Here is a 10,954-nt window from a genome sequence, read left to right as displayed (position 1 = left end):
ATGTGCCCGCAACCAAGGTACATGCCCTTGACTGGAATCGAACCCGGGACCCTTGAGTCTGCAGGCCGACGCTCTATTCACTGAGCCAAACCGGTCAGGGCCCCATAAACCTTTTAAAGGGTTGCCTCCTGTGTGATGTTGTGTGAATCCTGAATGGTGGGGCCAGCAACCTGGCCAGGCCATGCCTCCACCCAGTCCAGCACCCTTTTCCCAGCACTTCGTCCATCCTTCTGACCCCTGCAACTTGTATCCAAATGAGCTCACTTGTATCCTTTAGCTCCGTGGTCGGCAAACTGCGGCTCGAGAGCCACATGCGGCTCTTTGGCCCCTTGAGTGTGGCTCTTCCTAAGCCTTAGGAGTACCCTAACTAAGTTAATAACAATGTACCTACCTATATAGTTTAAGTTTAAAAAATTTGGCTCTCAAAAGAAATTTTAATCGTTGTACTGTTGATATTTGGCTCTGTTGACTAATGAGTTTGCCGACCACTGCTTTAGCTGGAACACTCCCTGGGCCAGACCAGTCTCTGCCGCATAGCACTGTCACGTCTGTGCGTGGGCCTGTGCTGCTGGCCATTCCTGGGGCCACACACCTGAGTGAAGGTGCCCCACTAGGCCTTCCATTTCTCCCATGCTACCAGGGCCTGGTCAGGCTGTGTGTCTCCTCATTGTGGTTTCATACGCACACAGAGAGCAGAGCCTGTGCCCTTCAGGTCCTGCCCACACTCACATGCCCCACGGCTCAGGGCCTCAGAAGGACTCAGCAGTGTTGTTAGCAGCTATCCCCTCAGCACTCTCCTTTCCCCTCTGGCGATGTACTTTATGAAATGGCCAAGAACTGTCTGAAATCCTGTAAATAAGTAGGAATCTGAGGCCAATAAGTAGAAATTCATGGTGGCCTCCTCTGTGAATTTGAGGTGGCATCCCCAGCATGCTCATACTTGGACAAGGGCACTGTGGTGCTCCCTTTTCACACTTCTGTTTACTCCCTAGGTCCCGGTCCTTTTCCTCATCCCCGTCCCCCTCTCCAACGCCTTCTCCACACAGACCTTCTGTCAGAACCAAGGGGGAGCCAGCTCTGCCTCCTGGGAAAGCAGGGTAAGTGCCTAGTGGTCAGGCCAGGCTGACTCAGCATCCGCCTCCCTCCCTCATATCTCATATGTGGACAAGCCCCAGGGGAACTGTAGACAGTACCCTTAGAGGAGGGCATGTAGACCTAGGGGCCATGTACTGTTTGGGGGTGGTAATGTCCATGCTCCTTGGGGTTCCAAGGAAGTGCAGCCACCAGCCCCGCTCTTACCAGGCAGGCAGGTGGGAGGAGGTTCCTGTCACGCTCAGCCTTGGGGCTGTGTCTGCAATGCATGGAAAGGAGCAGCCTACCAGACTCTGTCTCCTCTTCACCTTTGCTGCTCCTGGAATAAGTCACATTGATCCTTCTCAATAGATGTGGCTCATGGGAGAAGTTAGAAACATATAGAACTATACGAACACCTAAATTCTGTAACACCTGACGTGTAGTGTCTCAGCCAGGCACTTTAGGGAGGTCGGTAGTTAATTCTCTGTGACATCAATCCTGCCACCTAAGGGGCAAGGCAGCCTCTGTGTGAACAGACTGGACCTGCATACCTGCCTTGGGCCCTGTCCTTGTCATAGCCCCTGCTTCCTGACTTGTTCTTAAAGTAGTTACTTGTTTAGTGGGGAAAGAGCCCATACCTTCTGTATAATAGGCGTTGAAATGCTGCACACTACCAGTGTTTTATCCTAAATGGAGTGAGCTAAAAGGCCTCAGAAACATTTAGGGAATCCTGAACAGCTAACTTTCAAAAAATGAACTTAGAGGCCCGATGCATGAAATTCGTGCACAGGGGGTGGGGGTTCCTCAGCCTGACCTGCACCCTCTCCAATCCAGGAACCCTCAGGGGATGTCCTACTGATGGCTTAGGCCTGCTCCCCATGGTTCTCTGCTCTCTGCAGGGCCTGCCTGCTCCACACCATGGCCATGGGCAAGCAGGCCCTGCTGGGTGCTGCCTGCAGGCCACGCTTGCCTGCTGGGCTCGCGTTGCTGGAGAGACGCCGCCGATGTCCCGCCCCAGCCACTATGGGCGCCGCCATCTTCGTTGTGGAGTGGTGGTTAATTTGCATATTACTCTTTTATTAGATAGGATTCTATTGAGATATAATTTATGTGCAACACAACTCATCCATCTACATTGTACCATTCAATGCGGGTTAACAAACCTGTGAGACTGCACATTCCAGACACTCCAGCCCCTGCAGTGGCTATTCCCCTACCAGGACTTCACAGACAGAGTCATGCAGGATGCATGCTTCGCTTCTGCATTTTCATCAGCAAAGATTTGACTCCCCTCTGACACTGTGCTTTTGACCAAGACTTTGTTTCCTGCTGAGAACACTTTGTTGACAGGGTCTCTGATAGGCACATGCTCTGTACTCCATCTGAATCAGGAGTGCTCAGCACCACTAAAACGATTAGCAGATAGAAAAAAACAAGCTTTGGGGGCTGTTTTCTTTACTGCAGTGTGGTTTCCACATGTGAACATGCTGCAGCACCCTCAAGGGGCCACCCCCACATGCAGGACAGGAGGTCTGGGGGAGCACAGCGCCAGCTCTCAGCGATTCTCAAAAGCTCTCAGATGAGCCATCTTCTTGCTGCTGACGCACCTCTGGCTCCTGCCTGTAGGGAGAAGTAGGCCTGAAGCTTCAGAAACGTTCCAAGAGCCCACCTGGCCTTCCTGGCAATGCACCCTTGGAGTCACACCTTGAGGTCGTTGGCTGGGCTCCTCCACCAGGTCTGACCTCTTTGCATCTCATGACACAGAGAGAAGATGGTGAAGAAACCAGCCCCACCTCCAGCCCCACCACAGGCCCCCAAGACCACTGCCCCCACCCCTGAGCCTGCCAAGCCAGGAGACCCTCGGGAAGCCAGGAGGAGGGAGCGCCAAGCCAGGACCCCCCCCAGGAGGTAAGCACACTACTCTCGGGGAGCCTCATGGGGATTTCTGTCTCTTTGGTGCCAGGGCTAGGGGAGGGGATCTCCTGGACAAAGCAACCCAGGCCAGGAACCCATTCTATCGCTGATCTGTGAGGTTTGGGGCTAGTTAGGCCACCTCACTGAGCCTGTTTCCCCGTGGGAGGCATGAGCCCATCTCACTGCTCCACCTGAGGTGGGAAGGCACTCCCTTGACAGCCAGAATCTTCCCTGGAAAGAGGCAGTTGCGGGATGGGGGGAAGACACTGAAGAGAAGTTCATTTTTTGAGAAAAAAAATGCACTTTAAGTAAATAGAGCCCTACCCACTTCTGAGTCTGTGGCAAGTTACTGGTTAAACATCTTTCTCGGACCAGTGATTAGCCCTGGTTTTGAAGAGAGACTGTCTGCCCTTTGTCGAGTCTGCAGAGATGTGACGGGACTTTCAATTGTGTTGCAGGCGGACCATCAGTGGCAGTGGCAGTGGCAGCAGCTACAGCGGCTCTAGTTCCAGATCCAGGTTATTTTCAGCATCTCTCTGGCCCCAGTCCCCATCAGCTTCTTTGCCCCTGCTCCTGCCTCCCAGTCAGGATCCAGGACCTTAGGAGAGGTCACCTCAGGTGTGAGCCTTTCTCCCCGTCAGGCAGCCTGTGGCTAACAGCTGATAGCTGTCAGTCAGTGCTGTTCAAGAGCAGCGTGGTTGGCTGGCTATCTCCACCTGGACGCAGAGAAGAGAATGGACTGATGCTCAGAGTAGGGAGCCTGGTCCAGTGGCTCCAAGCATGTGGAGGGGCTGGGACGCCCTCTGTCCCCATAAGCCCCTGGCGGGCTTGAAGCCAGGGTGCTTCCAGGTCAGGACTGAAAGGCTCACACAGAGGCTTCGTGCTCGTTTTGTGTGGAGGGTTGGGTCCTGCCCTGGCCTGTTGTGCCTGAGGCAGCTGGGGACAGCCTTTTTTTTTTTAATCTGAGAAAATAAGTGGAAAAGAATTCTGTTATTTGGGTGTTTAAAAAGAAAACAGTATTGATCAGTCCTTAGATCCCTTAAGTCAAACTTTCTCTTATTTCTAGGCAGCAGGTGGTTTATATACATTTGCCCAAATCTTTCTAAATAGGTTTAAAGACCTAACCTTTAAAAAAAAATCTTGGGCTCTCTTTCTTTCCCCCTCCCTTGTCCAGCATCTGACAACTTTAGGGAACAGTGATTGGTGTTTTCTCAGAGCTAAAGAGAGAGTACTCAGCAGACACTGATGTAGCAGCTTTGTGCATTTCAAGTCCTTGTGCAACATGGGCTGTGAAAGAACCAAGGACCTGTGAGATTGGCCGTCGTTGCATACTTTCCTGAGACATGCCATGGTTAAAGCCATCTCCCATCTAGTGTCTGGTGTCTGCAGGTTGAAGCTCTCCCTGTGTTGTGCATCATTAACCAGGACTCTCAGTTCTATCATCACTAACTCTTGAGTCACGCTTACTCATATGTCCTTGTCCAGCAAATGGCGTGAGCATCTCCACACTATGTGGCACCTTTAAACTACCCAGAGTCCCCTCTGAAATTTCAGGTTTGGTGGGTACACGTTCCTTAAAACTGGGAATTGGGGAAAGTAGACATAGGAACCCCCCCCCGCCACCACCACCACCCAATCAACCCGTCCTCAGTCAGAGACATGGGCTTTTATGTGTCTAGGTCCTTGAGCGTGAGCAGTGTCTCCTCAGTGTCCAGCGCCACGTCAAGCAGCAGCTCGGTGCACAGCGTGGACTCGGACGACATGTACGCAGACCTGGCCAGCCCTGTGTCCTCAGCCAGCTCACGGTCCCCCACCCCAGCCCAGACCAAGAAGGAGAAAGGTATGGGGGCTCCTTGTGCCCTGGCTGTAGTGGCTCCAGAGGAGAGGCAGGCTCTTCATGGAAGGAGGGTGCATGTAGCCTCAGTCAGCACTGCGTGCAGCTGGTCAGACAAGAACGTGGTGACCTCCCAGTTTCGTCCCTGTGCACATGTTGCCTGCTTGATAATGCACCCCTCCACCAAGTGGCACTTGGGAAACCACTATGTAGTATCAGTGACCATGACCAAGCATTTTTTGTCAGCAGGAAAATCTAAGAAAGAAGATGGCGTTAAAGAGGATAAGCGGAAAAGGGATTCATCCACACAGCCACCCAAATCCTCAAAATCTTCCACAGGCAGTAAATCCTCCCAGCAGCCCACAACTCCCCAGCAGGCACCCTCTGGGCAGCCCCAGCAGGGTACATTTGTGGCACACAAGGAGATCAAGTTGACACTGCTGAACAAGGTGAGGCCCTAGGCACATCTGGTGAGAGTTCCAGGGAGCCACGTACCTTCAGCTCATCCTGGGACTGAGACCAAGTGGGGACCAAATGGCCATTTGAACTTGGTGGCCAGATATCACCCCTGCTCATCTGCCTGCCTTGATGGTCAGCCCTGTGGGAAACAGGGGTGTGGCATAGGGTAGATGGGTTCTATAGCATGTCCTGGGGCATCAGATCATCCCCTGGTGGGTGCTCTCCCTGTCCTGAGAACCCACACCCTTGGCCCTCCTCCCTGTGCCTGGGCTGGCCAGTTCCCACAAGTCAGCACTGGGACAGAGCAAAGCAAACTTGGCTTCTGTGAGTTGATGTTCTCAAGGCCCCATGGGGCCGGAAGAGCAAGAGGCTGAGTCTGCTAGAGTCCTTCTCTGGCTCGTGGCCCCCATGGGGAGCACAGCATCTTTGCTGGCACCTTCGCTACAGAAAAAGGCCCCAAAACCATGGGCTTTGCTTCACTCAGGACCGCAAAGAGGGAGCCCAGAAGAGGGGAGCAGAGAACAGGTCCTGGTGTGAGGACGTCACACTATGTTCCTTTCACTGTGTTCCTCCTGGTGGCCAGTAGCTCAGACCCTATGTCCTCACTGTTCTCCCTCCATTTTTTCAGGCCGCTGATAAAGGGAGCAGGAAGCGATATGAGCCCTCAGACAAGGACAGGCTAAGCCCTCCTCCAGCCAAGCGGGCCAACTTATCCCCAGACCGAGGTGAGCTCAATCCCTGCAGGGGCCTGACGGGCAGAGGGACCAGGACCTCATCCATTATTTTAAAACTAAAGGCCCAGTGCACAAAATTCGTGCATGGGAGGGGTCCCTCAGACCGCCCTGCACCCTCTCCAATCCAGGACCCCTCGGGGATGTCGGACTGCCGGTTTAAGCCCAGTCCCCACAGGCCAGGCCGACAGCCTGGATGAGGGGATGATGGCTGTTTGCAGCTGGTCACACCCCCTTCAGGGTGGGGGTCCCCACTGGGGTGCCTGGCCAGCCTGGATGAGGGGATGATGGCTGTTTGCAGCTGGTCACACCCCCTTCAGGGTGGGGGTCCCCACTGGGGTGCCTGGCCAGCCTGGATGAGGGGATGATGGCTGTTTGCAGCTGGTCACACCCCCTTCAGGGTGGGGGTCCCCACTGGGGTGCCTGGCCAGCCTGGATGAGGGGATGATGGCTGTTTGCAGCTGGTCACACCCCCTTCAGGGTGGGGGTCCCCACTGGGGTGCCTGGCCAGCCTGGATGAGGGGATGATGGCTGTTTGCAGCTGGTCACACCCCCTTCAGGGTGGGGGTCCCCACTGGGGTGCCTGGCCAGCCTGGATGAGGGGATGATGGCTGTTTGCAGCTGGTCACACACCCTTCAGGGTGGGGGTCCCCACTGGGGTGCCTGGCCAGCCTGGATGAGGGGATGATGGCTGTTTGCAGCTGGTCACACACCCTTCAGGGTGGGGGTCCCCACTGGGGTGCCTGGCCAGCCTGGATGAGGGGATGATGGCTGTTTGCAGCTGGTCACACACCCTTCAGGGTGGGGGTCCCCACTGGGGTGCCTGGCCAGCCTGGATGAGGGGATGATGGCTGTTTGCAGCTGGTCACACACCCTTCAGGGTGGGGGTCCCCACTGGGGTGCCTGGCCAGCCTGGATGAGGGGATGATGGCTGTTTGCAGCTGGTCACACACCCTTCAGGGTGGGGGTCCCCACTGGGGTGCCTGGCCAGCCTGGATGAGGGGATGATGGCTGTTTGCAGCTGGTCACACACCCTTCAGGGTGGGGGTCCCCACTGGGGTGCCTGGCCAGCCTGGATGAGGGGATGATGGCTGTTTGCAGCTGGTCACACCCCCTTCAGGGTGGGGGTCCCCACTGGGGTGCCTGGCCAGTCTGGGTGAGGGGCTGAGGGCTGCTTTCAGGCTGGCGGTTGTTGACTGAAGCTCCCCACCGCTCCTTTTTTTTCTCTTTTTTTTTATTTTATTCTGGGCCAGCTTTAGCTCTGGCTCTAGCTCTGAGGCTTCGTATCTGGTTTGTTTGCCGTTCTATAATCGAAACAATGTATAACTTCAGCTCTGAGATCCCGGCAGGCTGAAAGCTGGTTTCTGGGCTTTTGTTTAGCTTCTACATTTGCAACATAGTACATAGTTGCTTAGAGTTGCAACTCAGAGGCCGGCAAGTTAGGCGGGGAACGTTGGCGTCTGCAGTCACTGGAGCAAGTGAGCCTCCCTGCTTGCTTTACAATGCATGGCTGCCGGCCGCCATCTTGGCTGACAGTTAATTTGCATAAGGATATGCTGATTAGCCAATGGGAAGGGTAGCGGTCGTACGCCAATTACCATGTTTCTCTTTTATTAGTGTAGATATAGATATTGAGGACCCCAAGGAACTTCTCTGATCTTGTGAATTATCAACACAGTATTAGAAGTTAAAACTAAGAAAAAGTTTTATTTTTTTTCAATATGTTTTTATTAATTTCAGAGAGGCAGGGAGAGCAAGAGAGAGAGAGAAACATCAATGATGAGAATCATTGATTGGCTGACTCCTGCACGCCCCCTACTGGGCATCAAACATCAATGATGAGAATCATTGATTGGCTGACTCCTCCACGCCCCCTACTGGGCATGTAGCCCATGGCCCGGGCATATGCCCTGACAGGGAATCAAACCGTGACCTCCTGGTCCATAGGTCGATGCTCAACCACTGAGCTACACAGGCCGGGCTTTAATATTTATTTATAAGCTACTCTATTTGAATAAAAATAACTTTTTTTTTTTCATGAAAAATAAGTAGGAGTGGCATTGTTTTTTGTTTTTTGTTTTTCTAACATCTGGTTGGCAGATAACGGCTGGGTACTCATCTCCAGTGATAGCACAAAACACGAGGGCTCCGGAAATTCCACCCTGGGCTGTGGGAAAGGAGGGCACAGTGAGTGGGCAGGGCCTCGGTGTTAGTGAAAAGAGTCTGACTGCTCAGTGGTCTGTTCAGATGCTAGCTCAGGAAACCTGGAACCCAATTTGGAGCTCCGCTTTCGGGGTTTTCCTGGGCTCTCAATCTGACATGATCAGGGCTCCCCCTTCCTCCTTTCTCACCGGCTCTGCCCTTCTGCCTCTTCCTTTAAAAATGAGGAAGCTGTGCTGATCTGTCACATCTCTTTGGAATGGGATCACTAGCATCAGTAAGGCTGCACCAGACCATGTGTAACTGGGACCCTGGTCTTACATTGTTTCAGGTTCTCGGGACCGGAAGTCAGGTGGGAGATTGGGCTCTCCCAAGCCAGAACGGCAGAGAGGCCAGAATTCCAAGGCTCCCGTGGCCCTGCCAGACAGGTGAGTGCTTGCCTGTGCCATGGCCACACTAAGTGGGCTCCTTTGCCCGCAGACCCAGAGGTACCTGGGGAATGTCTTAGATCTGGAGGCAAGAAGGCGGCCCAACACATGTCTCACTCCACACCACCACCCCCCCAATTGGGCCCTGGAATGAGGAGCAGCCTAAGGCACTCAGCTCACAGCCTGAGGTGGGGGGTCAGTTTTGGGGGCAGATGGTCACAGCTCTTTTGTACCTTCCATTTCAGGCATAGGAAGTAGGAGTAATTTTCTTTACCTGGGAAGTCGGCTCTGAGTCCCTGTGCCCCTACACCATGCAGTTCAGGATCAAGGGTTGGGTGGGGGAGGATATGGGGAGGGCGGGCACAGGACTCAGAGAGCTGTACAACCCTCCACACACATCTGGGCCTCAAGGCCTCGGGGGTCCTCCTAAGTCAGCAGTGTGGGGTTTCACCTCACCACAGAAGGAGGTCGCATACAAGGTCCAGAAGCAGGAGGGAGCAGGTCAGCAGGATGCTTAGCTTGACCCTGGACACTTCTCGACCATTCACTGGGTAGAGGGTGCCTTCTGCCTAGCGGGTACAGCTTACAGGGTCCAGGCCCCCAGACTGGGCCTCGTGTCCCCGCCTGGCAGGAAGCTCAGAGAGGAACAGGCACTTGGACCCCTCTAACAACCTCCCCACCCTCGCAGGAAGCGTCAACTGTCACCCCAGTCCAAGAGCTCCAGCAAGGTCACAAGTGTGCCTGGTAAAGCCTCAGACGCCGGCACCGCCGCCTCCACGGGCACCAAATCAGGGAAGGCCAGCACGCTGTCGAGGCGGGAGGAGCTCCTAAAACAGCTCAAAGCCGTGGAGGACGCCATTGCTCGCAAGCGGGCCAAGATTCCCGGGAAAGTGTAATGGGCCCCGCGGGCTCAGCTCCCCTGCCAGAGGCAAAGACTATGTGTTTTTATAAATAGGGTAAGCGCAGCCATTTTGGATTTTGCAGTTAATGTCTTATTTTGGCTGTGATTCTTTTTAAAAATTAAAAAATAAAAAAAAGTTTCTCAGCTGGAAAAGAAGCCACACACACATAATGAAGATGACGCTGAACCTCAGCCTTCTCCCAACCACACTGACCAGTCCTTCCCAGAGCAGAGACAGACAGGCAGACAGCACCGAGCGAGGACATGGCACAGTTTTATGTAAATTTTAAGTCCCAGATGCCCGGATCAGCCGGCCCATACATTTTTTCTTCCCCATCTTCTCTTCCTCCCTCGGTTAGTCAGGCAAGTTCGCGCCCTGCTGTGTGCCGTGTCCTCACCACACGGCTCTCCTACTGTGGACAGGAACACCTAGTGCTACTGAGCAACCTCTTCCCCACCCCTGCCCATCCCCAGGATCAAAAAAAAATATATATATATATATTCTTGACTAAAGTCTGACTGGGAAATAGTTCCTGTCTTTTATTTTAAGCATCAAATTGTTTTAGTTGATTTGAAAATGAAAATATACAGAAAAGACCAAAAAAAAGGCCATGGGTATTGTTGGGCGTCTGTCTAATGTGGAGGGTCTTTTTTTGAGGGGTCTCCTAAAATAAAAATATTTTGATAAGCAGCTATCTTGCCCTTGTGGTGCTGTTTGCATGTGCCTGGGCTCCACACCCTCTACCCTCCCCATGGCATGGGGCCCGGCCACCTCACGACATCTGCTGGGCCCACCTGCTTTTTAGGGGTCCCTGGCTGATGGAGGCTGAAGACATGGAGTTTACCAGAGGCCCCTGTGCCGTTCCCTGGGAGCCTCCAACCCAGAACAGTAATTGCTCACTCGCCTGTTAGCCCAAGCGCTCTGGCCCCGGCCCCCAGGGAGTGCTGTTCCTCAGCTTCTTCACAGTGGAACTGGCTCTGGTGGGGCTTTGTGAACACCTTTCCCAGTAGAGGCCCTGGGGCTGCAGAAGTCAGGAAGGATGCTCCTCAGGCCAGGCTGTATCATCCATCCCCAAAGCCAGTTCCCCACTCAGAGCCTTAGATGCGCCAGCCAGTCCCCACACACCACTCCGTCCGTCCACTGCAGAGCAGAAATGCCAGCAGTTCTGAGAGCAGCAGCACTTGCAGTGCCCACCGCAGTGGGGCCACGACCAGGGCAGGGATGGGGAACCTGAGTGCTCGCTCAGGGTCCTTCCTAGTGGGATTAAACTCAAAGGGGTACCATGGGCTTGCGGGTGCCCTGCCACCCTCAGGTTATCATATAGCAAGTACCATAAGGACTTGTGGACAAAATGCCCCCCAGAGCCCACGCTGCTGCCCCCAGTTCCAGTTCTGCTTCCCTTCCCCATTCTCTGCCAGCTCCCCAGCTCCATGGCAGTCCCTTGCCAGCCTA

The 10,954-nt window shown here is 54.0% G+C and overlaps 1 protein-coding gene across 6 annotated transcripts in view; it reads left to right on the top strand.

Annotated features, from left to right (window-relative positions):
• Positions 1 to 10,193, top strand: part of ZC3H18 (zinc finger CCCH-type containing 18) — a 68,583-nt gene extending 58,390 nt beyond the window's left edge. For 4 of the 6 annotated variants that reach the window (XM_014536659.1, XM_014536658.1, XM_014536660.1 and 1 more), the window contains 8 exons: positions 993 to 1,097; positions 2,839 to 2,982; positions 3,447 to 3,506; positions 4,668 to 4,828; positions 5,069 to 5,271; positions 5,910 to 6,006; positions 8,504 to 8,600; positions 9,289 to 10,193. In XM_014536659.1, the coding sequence (XP_014392145.1) occupies positions 993 to 1,097; positions 2,839 to 2,982; positions 3,447 to 3,506; positions 4,668 to 4,828; positions 5,069 to 5,271; positions 5,910 to 6,006; positions 8,504 to 8,600; positions 9,289 to 9,496 (1,075 nt within the window). In that variant the 3' untranslated portion in view covers positions 9,497 to 10,193. The remainder of the gene's footprint in view (positions 1 to 992; positions 1,098 to 2,838; positions 2,983 to 3,446; positions 3,507 to 4,667; positions 4,829 to 5,068; positions 5,272 to 5,909; positions 6,007 to 8,503; positions 8,601 to 9,288) is intronic. The other 2 variants (XM_005862510.2, XM_014536656.1) reach the window with 1 other exon arrangement.
• The last annotated feature ends 761 nt before the right edge of the window (positions 10,194 to 10,954 follow it).

Source organism: Myotis brandtii, unplaced genomic scaffold, assembly GCF_000412655.1.
Source record: "Myotis brandtii unplaced genomic scaffold, ASM41265v1 scaffold165, whole genome shotgun sequence".
Taxonomy (NCBI): domain Eukaryota; kingdom Metazoa; phylum Chordata; class Mammalia; order Chiroptera; family Vespertilionidae; genus Myotis; species Myotis brandtii.
The sequence above is the reverse complement of the archived record's forward strand: the minus strand, read 5'-3'. Positions and strand labels throughout refer to the sequence as shown.